Here is a 23907-nt window from a genome sequence, read left to right on the forward strand (position 1 = left end):
CCAAGTCTGCAGAACAACTTGTCCACATGCATTCTTACATTAACCCTGTGAGGTTAAAAAGAACTCAGAAAAGATCAAATAACTAGAAGGATAAAACATCTCTTAAGGGGCGTTTTCAAACTCAGATATTTAGAATTCCAAAGCAATGCTTTCAAGTGTAGACTTAGCATCACTTTATTTTTATAATAACCAAGTAGAACATTTTATTGTAAGAAAGAATTGAGTAAAAATACTAAATGGGAATAAAGAAAGAATATGTCATCATGATAATTTTTCAAACTATTTTAAACTTGCAACTTTCCCTGGGTCTGTATTCAACCCCAACCAGCCTGCATTGCTGGTGGGAGTGCAAAGTGGTCCAACCACTATGGAGAGCTGTGTGGAGATTTCTTGACCTAGTAAACATAGAGCTTCCATATGATCCAGCAATTCCACTCCAAAGGGCACCTGCACCTGTATGTTTATATCAGCCCTGTTTACAATAGCTAAGCTATGAAAACAACCCAAATGCCCAGAAATAGATGACTGGATCAAGAAGATGTGGCACATATACACAATGGAATATTACTCAGCAATCAAAATAGATAAACACATGCAGTTTGCAGCAACATGGAAGGAGGTAGAAGGGATCATGCTCAGCGAAATAAATTAGAAAGAAAAAAAAAATACCAGATGGTCTCACTCATAGCAGGAATTTAGAAAACCTAAATAAGGGACCAGGAAAAAGACTAATTAATACAAAGTAGAAATCAAAATCAACAAGCAACTATAAACCAGAGACACACTACGACGGGGGTGGGGGGGGAGAGAGAGAAAGGACTAGGGTCAAAATAAGGGGGGGTGCAATTGTATAGGGAACATAACCAAAATGAAAATGCATACATTGTGCAAAAATGAAAAATGATGTAAGAATTATATAAAATAAAATATTTAAAAAATAAAAAATAAATTCTCATCACAAGAAAAAAAAAAAAAGAATGGTGAGCATTTCCCCCATCACCCAGTCCTCCATCTCCTGTATACAATGTACTAAATGAAACCATTCAGATATTGACAAACCTCCTCTACTCTATTGACACACATGATTGTAAAGATCATAGAAATAAATTTAAGAAACAGTACACATACTTTTCACAATGTAGCCGGGTAATTCCCAGGGAAAGGAGAGGTTTCAGGTTCCCTGCACAGCCTAAGGAAGGGTGGGGCTGGGCAGGAAAGAAAGCTAGAGAAGACTGCAGGAAGGAAGGAAGGAGATCAAGAAAGAGCTTGCCCTTTTGGTTATTTGTGCTGGGACTTCATTGTTAACCGTAGCATGTACCTTCAGCCTTTCAGGAAAGTTATTCTGTGCAATCTATAATTCCATGGACAAATTCCTTGCAACTTTTTAATTAGCTTAAAATTCCCAATAAGAAAAAATTGCTGAAAGTGTGACTTATTTTGTGAACATAAAGATGAGAAATGTTAAGAATGCTAAATGCTGTTAAGCTAACATAGAATATGCTGCTCTGAAACTACAGACTGGATGTGAACATGACACAGCAATCTGAATTTGTGAGTGCATGTTTATGTAACAGCCTGGCTGGGGGAGGAAGCCTGAAATTCATCAGGAAAACGCCTTGTACAAAGTCCTAAACAGTTTCTAGTTCCTTGGAACTTGCGCCAGCAGGCCTGCAGCTAGTTTTCTCCTTGATTGCAAGCCTTCAACAAGGTGTGCCAGAAAGGGCTAAATCTTATAATCTGAGTTTTGCACTGTCTGTACAATATCAAGAATACAGCTTTGTGTTGAGTGATAACATTCTTTCTCGAACAGTACTCTGATTTCTGGCACTAATGGCTTTAAACAAAATGAAGGATTCAATATCTGATGACACAGAGCGCCTCACTGTTGGCTACGTGAAGGGAATTCTTCAACCCACACCTACATGTGACACCTGGGATCAGATTTGGAACTTCCAAGCCAAAACTGATGATCTGCTTATTTCTACCTATCCTAAAGCAGGTATGTGGAAAGTAAGAGGAGAAATTGCAGACAGGAAAGTAAACAGGAAAGACATGTTAATAATTAAGTAAAGTTATCTGTGTTTGAGTGGAAAACTTTCTAGGGCAAAGTGGTAGGGCTAAGAAAAATCGCTTGTGGAGACTAAAACCACATGAAACATATTAGAACGACCTATACATTTTAAGAGTTTAGTTCTTTGCGTGATTTTTTTTTCACTTCCTTAGGGGACAGTGAATTCATTAAGAACAAAAAAGCTAGACTGATTCATTTATTTCTTTCTAGTACAGGCCCTCATTGTAGATCTTGCAAAAAACTGCTTTGTGTGTGTGAGCTCGAAGGGGATCCTGAGACTGATTTGGGGAAGAATAAGAGGAGCTTTGGTTCCAAAATGCTGATTCTACCTCAGTGGTCCTCAGAATCCCTCAAAATTCTCCCAGTTCAGTGTTTGAGAACTACTCTGTTCATGTCCCCCTCCTTCGTGGTGTCTTGTAAACTGATTCCTTGCCTCAAATTGGCTTAACAAAAAATTGGTTTAATAAATTGTGTTCAGAAATAAACTTGAATGCAGACACTACATCTTAAAATTTTGGGTGAAGGCAGGAAGAAATAGTTCTCTACAGATATTTGTATATACAAAATACACAATACTCAATTCACACCTAAATTGCACATACATGTATTCTGCAAAATCAAACTCCCTGTTCTTAACTCCTGCTACACAGACATACACGCATACCCCTCCAAAAAATCTAAACCGAAGTATTTTCTGAGATTGTGTATTTTTGTGTCTCTGCCTCAAAGATCTTAACAAAAGAATATGTAGCCAATGGGGGCCTTAGATTCTTATTTCTACATTAGTTTCATATGGGTACTGACTTTGCAATCTTACTCATCAGGAGTCTATTCAGGACTAAATTTCTCTAAATGTGAATTTCTAGCAGTAGTAGTAATTTCACTTCCTTAATTTCATCTACAACTCTACTTTATTATCATTATCTCAATATAATGTTTAATAATAAATCTTTTTCTCTAACTGCCAAATGTGAGCATTAAGATTTGGTTCATTTAGGGTTTTCATGGCTTAGAGTTAGTGGGACTTGAATAATTAAAATAATACAAAAAATGAAATGCTTGCCAGTTAATGTAATATTAATATATCTATAACCTTTATGTTAATAATAGCTATACTTATTAGAAGGAAGAAGTAAACAGATAAAAGTTGTTTTATCCTGGATTTTTAAAAGAATAACAAATCATTATCATTAATAACTTTTTATTTAGTACTTATAATAATAATAAAAAATAATAAATTTTAAAAGAATAGATAAATAATAAATGACCCAAGAAAAAACATTTCATGAAAAGATTGACTTTAGAGGTTAAATTGAAAAGCCATTCTAATTATCACTGAACCTCTAGTGACCCAATGTTAACCGATAGCTATAAATTCAGAGTAAAAACATAAAACTAGTACAAATAGCTCTAACATTCTTTGAGTAGATAGTTAAAAATTTTGTTTCTTTATCCTGTAATGAAATAGTTAGTGCCAGAAAATATTAAAGAACAGCTCACTTAGGATGTAAAATGTAATTTCTTCAGTGTTTTCTAACCTATGCCCTTCTTGTAGACCCAAAAGCTCTGTGTTGAGAGTATGAGAATTGATGTTAGAGGATGTAAGAAAAATCAGCCCAGATTCGGGATTCAGAAAGCCATCCTAAAATTATCCAGCATCATCCCAACATGGATTTTGTCAGATATTTTGTACAACATATCTTCCTCATAGGATGAAAATTCATTTGGTAGGCACTATATCAGTCAGAAGCAAACAGGAGCAAAAAGTTCACTGAAGTCAGGAGACTGAGGTGCTGCTTCTAGTGACAGTGATGGCCATGAAGATGCAATTTCTTGGGTTTAAGATACTAGACAGCAGAATGTGGAATGGCCTCTGCAAAATTTCTAACTGTTGGAGCCACTAGTATTTGCCACTATCTCCTTCCAAATCCCAAGCTAATGTATTTTATTAGCAGGATCAAAATAGTACTCAGAATCTTAGTGACAAAGGAGTTTAGGGAATGCATTTTTCAGCCTTGGCCCCTGAGATAAAGGCAAAATAGTGAAAAGCATAAAATGGATACTAAGTACTAAAAATCGCTATGGAGCCCAGGCATTAGTTCATTCCACCAACATGCATTAAGTGGCTCCTACATGGCAACTTACTGCTACATCCTTGGGAAACAGTTTTAAAACCACATAGTAATTATTTTCCAGATCATAATCTTTCATTTTTCCATTGAAAGAATAATGTAGATAAATCAATGAAATAGTAATCCAAATTAAATGTTGTGACAGGGAGAAAATTGAATACATTTATTTACCAATTCAGTGTTGACTGTAAATTGGAGTCTTTGTAATAAAAATTCACATGATAACATAAGTTATAAATAATGATTTTTTTCTGAATACTAACTGTGAATTTCACATAGATGTTATAAAAGTATTTGATCATACTTCAAGGAATGTGGGATACTAAATGTCTATGTGCCTTTACCTTACATGTGAAATAAGGAACAACATGGACTCAGGAGATTGTGGACTTAATACAAAATGAAGGTGATATTGGCAAAAGTCAACGAGCACCTACTCATATACGATTTCCTTTCATTGAATGGATAATTCCATCTATAGGATCTGGTGAGTATGAAATAATCACACTTAACTACCATCCTAAACACATACTTAGAATTTTTACTATCAAATTTCCTTTCAAGTTTCTATGCATCCAAACTGAAAAAGTACACAAGAATATAACAACTTTCAAAAACAAAAAAGAATTCTAGACATTCAAACAATTATTGATGAATTTTGTAGCTTTATCTTTTTTCTTAACTGTCTGTGGCATTGCTCTACTCCAGAAATTTTCTAATGGAATTACTATGTAAGCAAAAGTAAATTAAATTTATTTAGTTTGGTTTTTGTTATAGATTAAAACTATTTTAGCCAAAACCTTCATTCATAAGCTAGACACATTCTTCAGATCAGATCTATGGAAGTAACAGTGCTCTTACAGCTGTCTTGAATTGTTCCTCAGTATTAATAATGGAAGCAACAAGATTTTGATATAAATAAAAAAAAGTGAGAAGTGATCAAAAATCAATTTTGCAGGTTTGGAACAAGCTAATGACATGCCCTCACCACGGACCCTGAAAACACATCTTCCCTTTCACTTGCTGCCGCCATCCTTCCTAGAGAAAAATTGTAAGGTAAAGAACAAAAGGAATTAAAAGTGTTCTTAGAAAGAAATTGTCTTTTGTCAATTTCCTCTGAAACACTTCTTTGTTGTTAAAGGAAAAAAAAAGTCTATCTCTTTACAATAGTCAATGTGTAAGTTGATGAGTCATTTGTATCTCCTACAAAAGCCAACATCACAAGTTACATCAGAAAAAGTCATGTTAATGTAATGTATCCACCCTAACATTACTTATCTGCGCAATAACTATACATATAGGTCTAATTCTAATTTTATTTCTTCCCCTCATCCCACCATCCATAGATAATCTATGTAGCAAGAAATCCCAAGGACAATATGGTATCTTACTACCACTTCCATAGAATGAATAAGGCACTTCCTGCTCCAGGAACCTGGGAGGAATATTTTGAGAGCTTTCTGACTGGAAAAGGTGAGAGAATTCAGCTTTGTTTCCTTCCTTTCTCAAAATCCTCAAAAACTCTAAAAAGAAAGGATAGTTTCCTTAGAAAAGCAAGGGTTCTGCCCTCTTTAATAAGAAATAACCATCAATGTGACAATCTCCCTTTCTTTAGGAATTCTGCTTCCAGTAGAATATTTTTTTGGTGAAGCCGTGATGAGTCTTTGCCTTGTTTTTCATCCTATCTTGCAGTGTGCTGGGGTTCTTGGTATGACCATGTAAAGGGATGGTGGAAAGCCAAAGACCAACACAACATTCTCTACCTCTTCTATGAAGACATGAAGAAGGTAAGGAGCTGTGCTATCTAATATAGTCCCATTTGTCCATAAAACATTTAAGTCATAATGTATGGACTCCAGTGGGGATACACAGATTGAAATGGGAAACAGAAATTGCTGTATTTATTGGTTACAGCTGTGCATACATCAAAGTGCAAAGGGGATTTCTTTAGGTATGTGTCACATCAGCTTATTTATACCTTCCTGGTGCACTGGAATATAGTACTCTTTTGCTTATAGAAAGATAATGGCAAAATATAAATAGCTATTTTTCCCTTACATGTCTATTTTTAAATTCTGTTTAGAAGGAAGAAAGGGAATTTAGCATATTTTGGCTTTTTTATTAGTACTTAAAGAACAGCAAAGTTTATAAAAACAGTTTATAAAACTCTAGTATAATGAAAATACTAATAAATTAAGAGTCAAAATTCTTAAATTCTTGTTCTGGTTTTACTGCCTAATGGCAATTATAATGATTGGAAGACAATCAACATCTTAAAGACTTAACTAATCTTTTTTTTTTTTTTTTTTTTTTTGCTTTTCAATACCTTTATTAAAATTTTTTTAAAATAAATTTTATTTTGGGCCTCCCTGGGTTGTGAGGCTGCCCACGGCCTCTGCGGCGCCGGTTCGATCCCCGGCTGCTCCCCGGCCACCAGAGGAGGGTCCCACATGGCGCGCAGACCTCTCCTGCCGCCGGCTGCTCCCCTCAGCAGTGTACTTGGGTCCTTCTGCCTGCTCTGCTCCCCGCTCTGGCTCTGGTGAATTCTCTCACCCTCCTGCGCTTCTGACTGTACCCAGTGCATGTCTGAACAAACAAATAAATAAATAAATAAAACATGCCTCTATTAAAAAAAAAATTCTTAAAAAAAAATTTATTTTTATATTCCCCATACAACTGCAACCCCCTTATTTTGACCCCAGTCCCTCCCCTCCCTGCCCCCCACCCACCATAGAGTGTCTCTGGTTCATAGTTTTTTTTTTTTTTTTGATTTTCACTTTCTTATAGTTATTCATTTTCCTGGTCCTTTATTTAAGTTTTCTTTTTTTTTTTTTTAAAGATTTATTTATTTATTTATACAAGCACTGAGTACAGTCAGAAGCGTGGGAGGGTGAGAGGATTCACCAGAGGCAGAGCGGGGAACAGAACAGCCAGACTGATGAAGTACACTGCTGAGGGGAGCAGTGGGCATGGCAGGAGAGGTCTGCACGCCCCTTTATTTAAGTTTTCTAGATTCCTGCTATGAGTGAGATCATCCAGTATTTTTCTTTTTCTTTCTGGCTTATTTTGCTGAGCATGATCCTTTCCAGCGCCATCCATGTTGCTGCAAATTGCATGTGTTTATCTTTTTTGAATGCTGAGTAATATTCCATGGTGTATATGTACCACATCTTCTTGATCCAGTCATCTATTTTTGGACATTTGGGTTGTTTCCAAAGTTTAGCTATTGTAAACAGTGCTGCTATAAACATAGGGGTGCAGGTGCTCTTTGGAATTGATGTTTCTTTGTCCTTTGGGTAAATACCTAGGAGTGGAATTGCTGGATCATATGGAAGCTCTATGTTTAGTAGGTCCAGAAATCTCCACACAGCTCTCATAGTGGTTGAACCAGTTTGCACTCCCACCAACAGTGCAGGAGAGTTCCTTTTTCTCCACATCCTCGCCAACATTTGTTGTTGCTAGTTTTTTAAATTTTCTTAAATTCAAAAAAGGAGATAGCAATATAAACTACCCCAAGATCTGTTATGTGGACGAAATGGGATGATGTTCACAGTTTATTGTAAATGATTATCTACTCAGTAGACACTGTGACTCCACTAAACACAGAAATCTATGAATAATTATAGTATCTGTTCTTGCATTTGTAATTAGAAGCTTTGGTACACCAAAGGTACTTCACAAATTGGCTGGATGGACTCCCAGAGTCCACACCAGGCTTGCTGACTTGGAATATTCAGTTTTGCAAGATTCCTAAGAGATTCATGGGCACATAAGTTTAGGCGCACATCTTTTATATTCAATCACTGTTGGACCTTATGTAGATGTTCCTATAAAATATCAAAAGAGAGAGCAGCTAGAGACTTCATGACTTTCTATGGGACCCTGCCAGCTCTGGCCCAGAGGTTTCCCAACTTTCTGCCAGACCCCTCCAGTACCCACTCAGTCTGATGAGGCTCTGGACCAATGTTGCAAAGGATGCCAGAGCAGTCAGAGGCTTCAAGAGACCCCGCCAGCCCACTCCCAGCAGCAGAGGTCTTGTGAGTTCCCACAAGACTCAGCCAGCACCAGCCCAGACCATGAGAAGACTTGTGACCTTATACAGGAAATTACCAGCACCTGGTGGCCTTGCAAAGACCCTGTGACTTCCCATGAGATCCTCATCAGGGCCTGCACAGACTGGTGAGATCCTGGACCTGCATCAGGGAGTGAGCTAGAGTGACTAGAGGTCTCACGATCTCCTGTGAGACACTGTCAGTGCTATACCCAGATAGGTGAGAACCCTGACCAGTGAGGGGGGAGGATTCATGCCCAGAAGAGGACCCACATACAACAGGAAGTTTCCCAAGCTATTAGTGGGCAGAAAGAAAAATCCAACAAATGGTAACATAAGTTCCCAGGCAGAGAGTACAACACAAAAAACGAATCTCCAGAACCCTAAGTCACAGACATAGGAGTTGTTCTCCCATTCATATAGAGAGTTTAGAATGGCAGTGACAAAGAAATTCAAGGAAAATGAGGAAAATTCTAAAACAAATTAATGTACTTAGAATAAAATCACTGAACTAAAGACAGAAAATGAATCTCTAAATAAGATAAAAATGGAGTTTCAGGATTTCAAAAGAGGAATACAGGAGATGAAAACACTCAGGAGAAAGTCGTATAAGATGACTAGATCAAGTGGAACAATGTGTCAGTAAAATTGAGATGCAAATGTACACAGAAACCAAGTAGAAAAGGAAAGAGAGAAATGAAATTTGAAAAATGAAGAAACACTCTGAGAAATACCCAACTCCATGAGAAAAGGCAATGAGAATAACAGGAATACCAGAGAGGGAAGTGAGAGAGAATGGAACTGATAATGTATGTAATAAATGTACAAATCAAGGAAGCTAAAAGAACCCCAGCACACCTAGATAATAGGAGATTGACAGCAAGACCAACAGTAGTGAAATTTCCAAAAATTCAGGACAAAGAAAGAATACTGAAGCTGACCGGGGAGAGAAAGCAGATAACATATAAAGGCAACCCAATCACACTACTACCACTTCTCTGAAGAAATGCTACGAGTAAGAAGAAAATGGAATGCCATGTTCCCATACTTAAAGAGAAAAACTACCAACCAACTCTATCCTGCAAACTTTCCTGAAGATATGAAGGAGGAAGAAAGGCATGTTCAGACATAGAGAAACTCAAGGAATTTGCAAACACTAAGCCACCACTCCAACACGTATTGAAAGGAATTTACACATTGAAACTGAAAAAAGGAACATACACAAAGAACTAAATAAGGAAATAGACTGACCCACAAAAATTAAGAATAAAATGGTAGCAATGGTCCATTTTAAATTTAAATGGACTTACCAATTAAAAGACATAGTATCCAGTTAGATACAAAGATAGAATCCTCCCTTTGGCTGTCTCCAGGAGACATACCTAAATCACAAAGACAAACATAGGCTCAAACTATAGAACTGGAAAACAATAATACAAGCAAATGGGACTCTAAAGAAGTCAAGGACAGTTGTGTGTGTGTGTGTGTGTTTGTGTGTGTATACATATATATATACATATATATGTACCAAAATAGATTTCCAGTTAAAAAAGTTAATGAGAGGGGCCTCCCTGGTGGCACAAGGTGTTAAGTTTCAGCACTATGAAGCAATCTGCAGCTACTGCAGCACGAGTTAGATCCCTGACCAGGGAGGTGACCCATGGCACAGCAGACCTCTCCTGTCTTGCCCGCTGCTCTCCTCAGCAGTATATTTTAGTAGGTCTGCCTGTTCTGTTCCCCACTCTGTCTTTGGTGACTCTTCTCACCCCCGCACCTCTGGCCTACACCCCAGCTCTTGTACACATAAACAAATAAATCTTTGGAAAAACAGTTAATAAGAGAGAGAGGGGAACACTATATAACAATAAAGGGAATGAACTAATACATCAAAATGATAAAATACTCATCAAGATACATGTACCAAATGCGGGAACAACAAAATATATTAGGCAACTTCTATGAACTCTGAAAACAAACATTGGGAAAAACAAGTTTGTAGTAGGAGAATTCAACACCCCACTCTCCCAATGGATAGATCAACTAGACCGGGATACAATAGCCTTAAATAGAGAGTTAGACCTCTTGGACTTCATAGACGTATACAAGACCTTGCACCTCCAAAAGGAAGAATACACATTTTTCTCAAGCACACATAGGACAGTTTCCAAAATAGACAACATTCCAGGACATTTAACAAAGATCAATAATTTTACAAAGATTGGAATCATACCCAGCATCTTCTAAGACCTCAGCATCTTCTCAGACCATGAAGGCATCAAACATGAAATTAACTATCAAAAGAAATCAGGGAAATATTTTAATATATTGAGACTGAACAACACAATACAGAAAGACTACTGGGTTAATGAAGAAATCAAAAAATAAATTTTAAAAAAATTATGATAACAAACACACAACATCCAAAACTTATGGAATGCAGCAAAAGCACAACTAGAAGGGAAATATATAGCAGTACAGACCCACAGCAAGAAACAAGAAAGAGCTCAAGTAAGCAACCTTTTCTCTCAACCTGTGGAATTAGAAAAGATGAACTAATCCAAAAGTCATTAGAGGAACCAAAATAATAAAAATCAAAGCAGAAAGAAATGAATTAGAAATTTAAAAGACAGTTCAAAAGACCAATGAGACCAAAAGCTGGTTCTCTGAAAAAATAAGTAGATAGATAAACATTTAGCAAGGCTCACCAGGAAAATAATGGAGAAATCTCAAATAAATTGAATTAAAAAATGAAATAGGCAGGTCACAACAGATGCTGCAAAAATTCAGAGGGTAATTAGAGACTATTATGAATATCTATTATATATGCTAACAAATTCAATTAGCAAGAATCATACAATCATCCAAGACTGATTAAGGAAGAAATAGAAACCCTGAACAAACCAGTAACAAGCAAGGAAATTGAAACAGTAATCAAAACTCTCTCCAAAACAAAAATACAGGACCAGACGAGTTCACAAATGAATTCCACTAAGCCTTCAAAGATGAACTAATGTGTGTCTATTCAAGCTCTTACAAAAAATGAAAAAAAGGAATAATTACAACATTACTCTAACACCAAAACCCTCCAAAAAAAAAAAAACACACACACACACACAAAAAGAAAATTACAACCAACCTCCAAAATGAACACAGATACAAAACTCCTAATAAAATCCTAGCAAACTGACTCCAAAGATCATACACCATGACCAAGTGGAAATCATATCATGAACACAAAGATGGTTCAACATCTGAAAATCAATCAACATAATTCACATCAACAAAAAGAAAAGTAAAAATCATATGATCATATCAACAGATGCAGAGAAAGCATTTGATAAGTAAAAACATCAATTTATGTTGAAAACCCTCAGATAAACAGAACATACCTTAACATAATGAAAGCCATTTATGACAAACCTATAGTCAATATCATTCTCAATGGTGAAAAACAAAGTATTTCCAAGATCTGGTACACAATAAGGATGTCCATTATCACCACTGATATTCAAAATAGTTATTAGCTAGCTAAAGCAATTAGATAAGACAAAGATATAAAAGGAGTCCAAACTGGGGAAGAAGTAAAGCTATCATTTGCAGATGATATGATAATATACAAAGGGAATGCTCATATTCCATGGAAAAATTAATTGAAACAATCACTTTAGCAAAGTGGCAGGGTATAAAATCAACACACATTGGTCAGTTGCCTTTCTATATACAAACAATGAGATAGAATGGGAAGAAATTAAGTAATCCCATTTATAATTACATCCAAAAAATTTAAATACCTAGAAGTAAACCAACAAAAGAAGAAAAAGATCAATACGAACAAATTGCTGAAAGAAACAAAATACACAAAGAAATGGAAAAATATACACTGAACATGGACTGGAAGAATCAACATTATCAAAATGGCCATTCTGAATGTGAAAGCAATCTGGCTGTGACATCTGTCTCCCCATTGATTGCAGGGTTTGTTCAGCTGATCTGCCTGGCAGGTTGTGTGGGTATCCCCTTCTTCCTAAGCTTTGGGCTCAAAGATGATGGCCTTCCCCAAATAGAGACAGACCATTCTTGGATCAACGGCATATGAGTAGCTGTGTTCCCTGCTAAAACCTACAGAGAAGCTCTCAAAATGGCCATTATATTCAAAGAAATAAAGAGATTCAACACAATCCCAATGAAAACATCAATATCATGTTTCAAAGAACTGGAGCAAATTCTACTGAAACACATATGGAATCAAAAAGACCCTAGTAGCAATAGCAATAGCAATCTTGACAAAGAAGAAAAAAATTGGAGGTATCACACTTCCAGACCTCAAGCTATATTATAAATCCATAATAATTAAAACAGCCTGGAACTGGAATAAAAACAGACACATAGATCAATGGAACAGAATTGAGAGATCAGAAATAAGCCCACGACCATATGGATAGTTAATATATGACAAAGGAGCCAGAAACATGCACTGGAGCAAGGATAACCTCTTCAATAAATGGTGTTGGGAAAACTGGACAGCTGCATGCAAAAGAATGAAATTAGACCACGTTCTCACACCATATGCTGAAGTCAACTCAAAATGGATCAGACTTGGGTATAAATCCTGAAACCATAAAATACATAGCACTAAACATAGGCAAAACATTTCAGGATATAAGCTTTAGTGATACCTTTAGCATCCAGTAGCAACCATGGCCTCACAGTCCCTTTCATCATGATGATCATGTTCTGGGACTTCATCCAATTCTTGTGCCCTGGCTCATTCCAAAGGGCCCCACTCGGGTATCATCCTCCTATGGGTGACCTATTCATTTTGCTGCTATCTCCTTGATTGCAATTCTGGCCAAACTCAGCCGTCTCTTAGGACCATAGTTGTAAAATGAAACCATCTAGTATATGAAGCATCATTGATCTTAGGGAAAAAATCCCACCCTCCACTGCTTAATCACTGAGGTCATGGAAAAAAATATTCCTCTAGCTGCAAAATCACCTTAAATTAGATCAACTTCTTTGACTTGCCTGTTTTGACCATCAGCTATCTCAAACATTCATACCAGATTTGAATATCTTATAACAATGCAGTATTTTTTCCAGTCACCTTTTTTACACTCTTATGAATTATTTGCCTCCTGAACCTAAACTACTTCATAAATGTTCATGTATCGCTTCTCAGTCTTTTGGCTAAGATCAAGTGTAGTATCTGTTCTTATCAGTTTAATAAATGTTCATACACCCTTCTGAGAAAGAAGGTGCTGTTCTTCTGAGAAATACCTTACTCTCTTCTGGGAGCCTATGGATTTGAAGATGACTCCTGCCTGCTCACAATATGGGAATCAGCAAAGTGTTTAAGGAGAGTGTGTTCATAGGTAACATCTGTGCCAACAGAATTACATCCAAGTATGTTTTCATGATGAATTCCTTATATCTGCCATACTTTGGAAAAAATTATTTTTCTCTTTCTATTCTATGAAAAAAATCTACTCTCTTCGCATGTTCAAATAAACAATATGCTATCACTAACTATAACTATAATAACGCTAACCATTACAACCCCATGACTTATTTATGTTATAACTGGAAGTTTGGTCCTTTTCACCCATTTTAGATAGGCCCTACTCCTCTGCCTCTGGCAGCCACCAATCTGTTCTCTATATCTGTGAGCTTGGTTTTGCCTTCTTTATTTTGTTTTAAATTTTCCTCCATTTTTTTCTAAAAAACAAGTTATTACATTTCTAGGATTCTCAGAACCATGAGTAAACATCTATTCTGACAACCTATGCAGTTATCAGCATAAAATTTTATTCTTCTTGTGTTTACTTGGTACAAAGTGTTAAGGCATTACAGGAGGCACCCCTCAAAAAAATGACAGGAAAGAATACAAGAGTCTCTCACTGCCCATTCCTGAGGGAATATATTAAAATATGTGCACTATTTTTAGTTCAGAGAGTTATTTAATCACAGAATTCCAGGTAGAGATGCTTAATTACGGTATATGATGGCAGTGAGTTATATGTTATGAAGAGTTTGCTTTTTTATGAGTAGATGTGACAAATTGAGGGGGCGTTAGAAAAAAGTGTGCTATTCAATTCAGAATCATCATACTCCACATAGGTGATGCTTGTCCACCAAATAGTATTAGAAGTTCTAGCCAAAGCAATTAAACAAGAGAGAGACATAAAATAATTCAAATTGGAGAAGTAAAACTATGATTAATCATAGATTACAGGATAACATGCATAGAAAATCCAAAAGATGTTACCAAAAAAACTGCTAAAAAAAATAAATGAACACAATAAGCTCACAGAATACAAAATCAATACACAAAAATCAGTTGCATTTCTACATGCAAAAAATAAATTGGAAGAAAGAGAAATTAAGAAAACAGTCACATTTATAGCCACACCAAAAAGGATGAAATACCTTGGAATAAATTTAACAAAGAAGAAGAATGTATATAGTGAAATCTATAATAAGAAACAAAGAAGTAGAAAGGTATTCCAAGGATTTTTCATGGAAATGTTTGTTGATGGGAAGAATAAAATGGCCCTGTTACCTAAAGCAATTGACAGGTTCAATGCAATACCCATCAAAATCCTAATGAAATTTTTTAAGGAAATAGAACAAACAATATTAAAATTTATATGAAGCCACAAAAGACCCCAAATACCCAAAGCAGTACAAAGAGAAACAGAAGACATCACTCAACCTGACTTCTCACTATAACACATAGCAATAGTAATCAAAATTGTGTAGCACTAAAACAAAAACAGAAATACAGACCAATGGAATAGAATAGAGAGCCCAGAAATAAATCCACACAAATAGGGACAGCTCATCTTTGACATTTCATCACTACCATACTATAGAGAAAGGAAAGCCTCTTTAAAAAAATGTCGAGAAACTTGGACAACCACAAGCAAAAAATTGAAACTGGATAATTACTTAAGTCCATACATAGAAATTATTCAAAATGGATTAGAGATTTGGCTATAAGACCTGAAAACATAAAATACATAAGAAAAAACATAGGTGATACACTCCTGTTCATCAACCTCAGAGATGTATTTGGAGTCAAAACTCCAGTGGTGAGGGAAACAAAGCAAAAATAAATATATGGATTACAGCAAACTAAAAAGTTTTTGTTTCTTGAAAGAAACTCCCATAAAAACAAAAAGGCAAGCTACAGACTGAGAGAAGATAGTTGCACATCACACACCTGATGAGGAGTAAATTTCCAAAATATATAAAGAGCTCATAAAACTCCACAATAAAAAACAAACAACCCCACTGAAAATGAGCAATAGGTCCAGAACACACCTAGACTGCATGGAGCTGGCAAAGGGCTGCCCCCACACCCAGAGGTGAGCTGAAAAGCCCCCACAAGGCAGGCCTCATCTGGCCGCCACAGTCGGAGCCCAGAGTGGGTTCCAGCGATTTGGAGCCCAGTGGGTTATCCTGCCATGGTCAGGGCAGTCTGTGGGACCACAAGACCCACCTCTGGAATTAAACAAATACAGAAGGAAAAGATTCTCTGTGACAGTGACTAACATCTTCATAGTTCCACAGCCCTACTGGAATTCTGGCATAACACTTTTGACTTGATTGGACCACCAGTTTCTGACATCACAGAAAGAATACACCAAACAGATGCCGGCCAGTAGCAGTGACACAGCGTCCCAACACCTGGGACAAGTTAGAAAACAAGCAGCAGGGAGAAGAAAAACTACAAGCAACCAAGCAAGTCCTCAGGGAAAAGACATACCACAAAAAGCAAGTCAACCACCACGATGCAACAACAGTGACTTGGAAGACATTCTGAGCCTTCCAGAAAGAGAATTTAAAATTGCCATAATTAAAATCTGACAGAAGTCATAAAGGAAAACAACAATAAGGGGAAAATAATGATCAGAAGAATGAAATTGAATTGCTAAAGAGGGAAGTGAAAGAAATGCAGGAGATCAAAGGATTAATGGAGGAACTAAAGAACTCTGGGGAAAGCAGTAAAAGCAGAATAGATGAAATGGAAGAACAAATAAGTACTCTCGAAGACACAAAAATAAAAAGAACCAAAACAGAAAAGGAAAGAGAAGTACGAATGAAAAAGACTGAAGAGAGACTTCAAGAACTATCTGACTCCATGAGGAAAAGAAATATAAGAGTTATAGGCATCCCAGAAGGAGAGAATAGAGTCATATGAACAGAGAAAACATTCAAGAAAATAATTGAAGAGAACTTCCCAAACATGAAGAAGGAGCTGAAAATAGACATACAAGAAGCAAGAAGAACACCAAACTTCCACGACGAAAGGAAAAATACAGCAAGACACATAATAGTAAAGCTCCCAAGAATCCAGGACAAGTTAAAAATAATGAAGCTGACAAGAGGGAAGAAACAGATAACATGCAAAGGAAAACCAATCAGGCTGACATCAAACTTCTCTGAAGAAACACTATGGGCAAGGAGAGAGTGGAGGGTCATAGTCAACAGACTTCAAGACAACAAATGATAATCAAGAATCCTCTATCCCGCAAAGCTTTCCTTCCTCTATGAAGAAAGAATAAGGACATTCCCAGACAAACAGAAACTCCGGAATTTCATTAAGACTAAACCCACACTCCAAAAAATACTACAAGGATTCCTAAAGCCAGAACCAACAGTGGGATGAATGAGAACGAAACAATACCAAAAAAAAATATATATATATATTAAAAAAATAAATAAATAAAACCAGAGAAAGGACAAACAATATGGCAAATACAGGCGCTAACATATCAATATTAACTCTAAATGTAAATGGACTAAACTATTAAATAAAAAGACACAGAGTCACAGGCTGGATTAAGAAATAAAACCCAAACTTATGATGTCTCCAGGAAACACATTTAACAACAAAAGATAAAAATAGGGCCTCCCTGGTGGCACAGCGGTTGAGTGCTGGGCTGTGAAGCTGCCCGCAGCCTCTGCGGTGTCAGTTTTATCCCTGGCCACCAGCAAGAGTCCCACATGGCATGTACACCTCTCCTGCCATGCCTGCTGCTCCCCTCAGAAGTGTATTTCATTGGTTTGACTGTTCTGTTCCCCGCTCTGGCTCTGGTGAATTCTCTCACCTTCCTGCACTTCTGACTATACCCAGTGCTTGCATAAATAAATAAATCATTTAAAAAAAAAAAAAAGATAAAAATAGCCTCAAAGTTAAAGGATGGAAAACAATCCTACAAGCAAATGGACCAAAAAAGAAGGCAGGAACAGCTATACTTATATCAGATAAACAGATTTCAAACGCTAAAAGTTAAAAAGAGACACCAACGATTACTATATATAATGAAGGGGACAATACCTCAAGAAGAAATAACACTCCTTGACATATACTCACCAAATGAAGGAGCACCAAAATATATCAGACAACTATTATCATCTCTGAAAACAGACATCAGAGAAAACACATATGTAGTAGAAGACTTCAACATACCACCATCAACAATGGATAGATCCAATGAGACAAAAAATAAGTAAGGACACTAAAGCTCTAAATAAGGATCTAGAGCTCATGGGCTTAACAGACATCTATAGAACACTAAACCCAAAAAATCTGAGTACACATTTTTCTCAGGCACATACAGATCATTCTCCAGGATTGATCACATACTGGGACACAAGACAAACATCAACAGATACACCAAGACTGAAATCATACCAACCATCTTCTCTGGCCATGAAGGCATCAAACTAGAAATAAACCATAAAAAGAAGGCAAGGAACTCTCCTAATTCATGGAGATTGAAACCCACCCTACTGGAAGACCACTGGACTAATGAAGACATCAAAGAAGAAATTAAAAAATACTTTGAGTTGAATGACAAGGAGGACACCAATTTCCTAAATGTATGGGACGCAGCAGAAGCAGTAATAAGAGAAAAATATATAGCAATACTGGCTCACATCAACAAACAAGAAAGAACTCAAAGAAACAACCTAATCTCACAGCTCTAAGAACTAGAAAAAGAACAACCAAAAATCCCCAAAACCAGTAGAAGAAAAGAAATAATAAAAACCAAAGCAGAAATAAATGAAATTGAAACTAAAAAAATAAAAAATCAATGAAACTAAAAGTTGGTTCTTCGAAAAAATAAATAAAATAGACAAACCCCTAGCCAGGCTCACAAAGGAAAAACGGGAGAAAGCACAAATAAACAGGATCATAAATGAAAGAGGAGAAATCACAACAAACACAGCAGAAATCAAAAGAATAATCAGAAACTACTGTGAACAGTTATATGCAAACAAGCTCAACAATCTAGAAGAGAGGGACAAATTCCTAAAACTCTACAATCACCCAAAGCTAGATAAAGAAGAAATAGAACAACCAAACAGATCAATTACAAGCAGTGAAATTGAAATGGTCATGAAAATCCTCCTCAAAAACAAAAGCCCAGGACCAGATGGATTTAAAAATGAATTCTACCAAACATTCAGAAACGAATTAGTGCCTTAGTTCACAACTCTTTCAAAAAAATGAAAACGAAGGGATAATACTAAACACGTTCTATGAAGCCAACATTACACTAATACTAAAACCAAACAAGGACAACACAAAAAAGAAAACTTCAGGCCAATTTCTCTAACAAACATGGATGCAAAAATCCTCAATAATATTTTAGCTATCAGAATCCAACAATGTATCCATAACATAATTCACCACAACCAAGTAGGATTCATTCCAGGGACACAAGGATGGTTCAGCATCCGAAAATCAATCAATGTAATCCAATACATCAACAAAAACGAATATAAAAATGATATGATAATATCAGTAGATGCTGAGAAAGCTTTCGACAAAGTACAACACCCATTTATGACAAAGGCCCTTGAAATCCTTGGGATACAAGGAACATACCTCAACATCATAAAGGCCATATATGACAAGCCCAAAGCCAGTATCATTCTCAATGGTGAAAAGCTGAAAGCATTTCCATTAAGATCTGGAACAAGACAAGGATGTCCACTCTCACCACTGCTTTTCAATATAATATGGAAGTCCTAGCCAGAGCAATAAGACAAGAGAAAAACATATAAGAAATCCAAATAGGGAAGGAAGAAGTCAAAATATCACTATTCGCAGATGATATGATAATATACATAGAGAACCCCAAAAACTCCATCAAAAAACTAATTCAACTAATCAATCAGTTTAGTAAAGTGGCAGGATATAAAATCAACAGGCAAAAATCAGTAGCCTTCCTATTCACAAACAATAAATCTGAAGAAGAAGAAATCAAGAAAACCATCCCTTTTATTATTGAAACAAAAAAATCAAATACTTCTGAATAAACCTAACAAAAGAGGTAAAGGACCTATACAAAGAAAACTACAAAACACTGTTAAAAGAAATAGAAGACACAAAGAAATGGAAAGACGTTCCCTACTCATGGATGGAAGAATTAACATTATCAAAATGGCCATCCTACCAAAAGAAATTTACAGATTCAATGCTATTCCAATAAAAATTTCAATGACATTCTTCAAAGAAATAGAACAAATATTGATGACATTCATATGGAGCCACCCAAGACCCCGAATAGCCAAAGCTCTCCTGAAAAAAAAAGAAGGGAATGGAGGCATCCCTCGCCCAGATTTCAAATTATACTACAGAGCCATAATAATCAAAACTGTGTGGTATTGGAACAAGAACAGACACACAGACCAATGGAACTGAATGGAAAATCCAGAAATAAACCCACAGATTTATGGTCAACTAATCTTTCACAAAAAAGCAAAGAATAGGGCCTCCCTGGTGGCGCAGTGGTTGAGCGCTGGGTTGTGAAGCTGCCCGCGGCCTCCGCGGTACCGGTTCGATACCCGGCTGCTCCCAGGCCACCAGAGGAGAGTCCCACATGGCTCGCACCTCTCCTGCCGCCCGCTGCTCCCCTCAGCAGTGTACTTCGGTCCTTCTGCCTGCTCTGCTCCCCGCTCTGGCTCTGGTGAATTCTCTCACCCTCCTGCACTTCTGACTGTACCCAGTGCATGTATAAACAAAAAAACAAACAAACAAACAAACAGACAAATAAATAAATAAAACATGCCTCTATGAAAAAAAAATTATAAAAAAAAAGAATTAAATAAAAAAAAAGCAAAGAATATGCACTGGAATAAAGAAAGTTTTTCAATAAATTGTGCTGGGAAAACTGGGTCACTACATGAAAAAGAATGAAGTTTGATTACTACCTCACACCATGCACAAAAAACAACTCAAAATGGATTAAAGAACTAGACATAAGGCCTGAACCCATAAAATACATAGAAGGAAATATAGGCAAAACACTTCATGACATTCTCTTCAAAAACATCTTTACAGACACATCACCCAAAGCAGTGATAGTGAAAGAAAGGATAAACAGCTGGGATTACATCAAATTAAAGAGCTTCTGTACAGCAAAAGAGACAGTAACCAAAACAGACACCCCACTGACTGGGAGAAAATTTTTGCACACAACACTAATGATAAAGGACTAATCACAAAAATTTACAAAGATCTGATGAGACTCAACAAAAACAAAGTAAACAATCTGGTCAAAAAATGGGCAGAAGAGCTAAAATGAAACTTCTCCAAAGAGGAAATGCAAATGGCCAACAGGCATATGAAAAAATGTTAAGCATCACTTATAATCAGGGAAATTCAAATCAAAACTATAATGAGATACCATTTTACACCAGTGAGAATGGCACATACTAAAAAAACTAGCCACAACAAATGTTGGCGAGGATGTGGAGAAAAAGGAACTCTCTTGCACTGCTGGTGGGAGTGCAAAATGGTCCAGCCACTATGGAAAGCTGTGTGGAGATTCCTCAACCTTCTAAAGTTGGATCTTCCATATGATCCAGCAATTCCACTCCTAGGTATTTACCCAAAGGACACAGAATCATTAATTCAAAAGGGCACCTGCATCCCTATGTTTATAGCAGCACTATTTAGAATAGATAAGCTATGGAAACAACCCAAATGCCCAAAAATAGATGACTGGATCAAGAAGATGTGGTACATATACACAATGGAATATTACTCAGCGATCAAAAAAGATAAACTCATGCAATTTGCAGCAACAGGGATGGAGCTGGAAGGGATCATGCTCAGCGAAATAAGCCAGAAAGAAAAAGAAAAATACCGCATGGTCTCACTCATAGCAGGAATTTAGAAAACCTAAATAAGGGACCAGGAAAAAGACTAATCATAATAAAGTGAAAATCAAAATCAACAAACAACTATAAACCAGAGACACACTGCAGGGGTCAGGGGAGAAGGAATTAGGGTCAAAATAAGGGACAGTCTCCTTTTAATCAGGTCTTAAATTTTTTGTCCCAATGCTTCTGCAATGTCAGTAGTCATGGACTCTCCCTGCTACGACATTTAGCTGACCAAGACACCTCCCATAAGTAACTTCAACAGGACAAAATTCTCGACATAGTCCCTTAGTGAGATGTTCTTCACTCATGGCATGTCACTGTGATGAAACATGGAAAATGTTTCGTTAACACTGAAGCAGGAAGTTGCTAAGTCTGCTGCTTGGACTCTGCTGTTTGCTGGAGCGGAAAGTTCCTGTGTTTTGCTGCTTGTGCACAGTAGTAGCTATGGGCAAGAAGGGGCTACCTTGACCACCTTCCCAATCAATAAAGAAAATCTATGATGGATGGGGTAACAAGCTTCCTCATACAAACTGTATAAAACCTTACTGCACCTGCAATTCAGGACTCAGGCTTTTGGGAGCTATCCCACTGAGCCCACCAGTGTAATAATTAAATCTCTCTCCACTTCTCTGAGTGCTGTCTGATTTCTCTGGAAATTGCCATAACAACACTACTTAATGTTTCCATGTTAGAGAAGAAAAGCTTAATAATTCTAACTAATAATAAGAGGTCTATATGGGTAACCACATTAAAATGATTCATTTCCAGAAACTTGGGTACTTTTCAGGTAAGAATTTTTTTAATTTTAACTCATGATGTTACTGATTACTGTTATTAATTTTTCAGTATTCTTTCAAAACTAATTATTTTATATTAAATCTTCACTTTTATTTTGACTCTGATGATAGAACCCAAAGCATGAAATTCAGAAGCTGGCAGAATTTATTGGAAAGAAGCTAGATGACAAAGTACTAGATAAAATTGTTCATCACTCTTCATTTGATGTCATGAAGCAGAATCCAATGGCAAACTACTCATCGATTCCTACTGAAATCATGAACCACTCTGTTTCTCCATTTATGAGAAAAGGTTTTTATATTTTCTTTTGGTCATAATCATAAAAGAATTGTCCAATATCTCAGACCCTTGGGGAATTTTATACGGCTAAGGAAAATAAGGTCTATAATGAATGATTCTGGGAAAAGGAATACATAAGAAAGCGCAGATGAAATGAAAACAGTATTTAGCCACAATTGAAAAATGAGGTTTGATGTCTAAGTCCAACCCCTATGCCCACTTTCCCTCTAGAGTTCTAAGATACATTAAATGTTAAATACTTAATGAGATAGTAATTATTAAAATAGTTAAGAATAATTAATATTAAATTACTATTTATCAATTTATAGGTTAAATTATTAATTAAATTATAAATTAAATTACATAAATAATTAATTCAGTTGGAGAAAAGAAGGTACTATGCTAGCAATTAATTTATTTATTCAAAAACCCTTACTGAATAGCTACTGTGTTCAAAGCACTGTTCTAGATAATATGCAGAGAAGTGAACAAAATACACAAAAATTTCTTCCTTCATGGAAACTATGTTCTAGTATAAACAAAATAAATAAGAATACACAAGATAATAGGTGATGGTAAGAGCTACAGAGTAAGAGAGACCTGGGAAAGGCAACAGGGATTGCAACTGGGAAATTTAGGACATCTTTTTTATTCCTCAGAAATGTGCCTTGAGTCCTCCCAGAAACAGGCCCTTCGTGGTCTGCCCATAGCAGCGACGTTATAGTCATTAGCAACGACCATGCTTTGCTGTGTAAGAGGGCAGAAGAAAAAGACAAGAAAGCCCCTCAGGATTGCTGTTTTCATGCAGTTGCCTCATTTTCCCCATTAATGTCGTTCAGTTGGGTATCAAGCTATCCCTGTTAATCAGACAAGAAATCTTCCTTTCAGAATGAGAAAATGATGGGCTAACAAGAAAAAATGTTTTGTTTAATACTGCCCCTTCTGGAAGGTAAAATAGATGTTATCGCAGAGAAATGGGAGACTAGCGAAATACAAATTCCTCCACCAGCTACTAACTCTCCCATACAACTCTTTCAGGAGCAGTTGGAGACTGGAAGAATCACTTCACTGTGGCTCAGAATGAGATATTTGATGAAGACTACAAGAAGAACATGGCTGACACCAGTCTAACTTTCTGCTTTCAATTCTAGTAAGAAAAGGAAGCATAAGTTTTTTAGTTTACTACCCAGTTTTTCAGTAATAATCATTAACAAGTGACCACTCAGACCACATAATCTTGGATTCAGGTTCTCATACTAAGTGTTTTTTCTGTTTGCTTTTGTCTACTCTAAAAAAAGTAATAAAGCTATTAGAAGTTGGGGGCAAAGTGGAGAGTGGGAGCTGGACAGCAAAGTGGAGGGAGAGACAAGAAATCCTTGCTAGTTACAAAT

General features: G+C 36.5%; 1 protein-coding gene across 1 annotated transcript; it reads left to right on the top strand.

The window, feature by feature from the left end:
* Window positions 1-1830: 1830 nt before the first annotated feature.
* LOC311172171 (sulfotransferase 1C4-like) lies at window positions 1831-23667 on the top strand (the record flags this gene model as incomplete). Its single annotated transcript, XM_084235359.1, has 7 exons — window positions 1831-1999; window positions 4565-4690; window positions 5162-5259; window positions 5550-5676; window positions 5896-5990; window positions 22348-22528; window positions 23555-23667. The coding sequence occupies 7 exons, from the start codon at window positions 1831-1833 to the stop codon at window positions 23665-23667; spliced, it is 909 nt and encodes a 302-aa protein (XP_084091485.1).
* Window positions 23668-23907: the final 240 nt, after the last annotated feature.

The sequence above is a fragment of the Talpa europaea genome, assembly GCF_964194135.1.
Source record: "Talpa europaea genome assembly, chromosome: 6".
Classification (NCBI taxonomy): domain Eukaryota; kingdom Metazoa; phylum Chordata; class Mammalia; order Eulipotyphla; family Talpidae; genus Talpa; species Talpa europaea.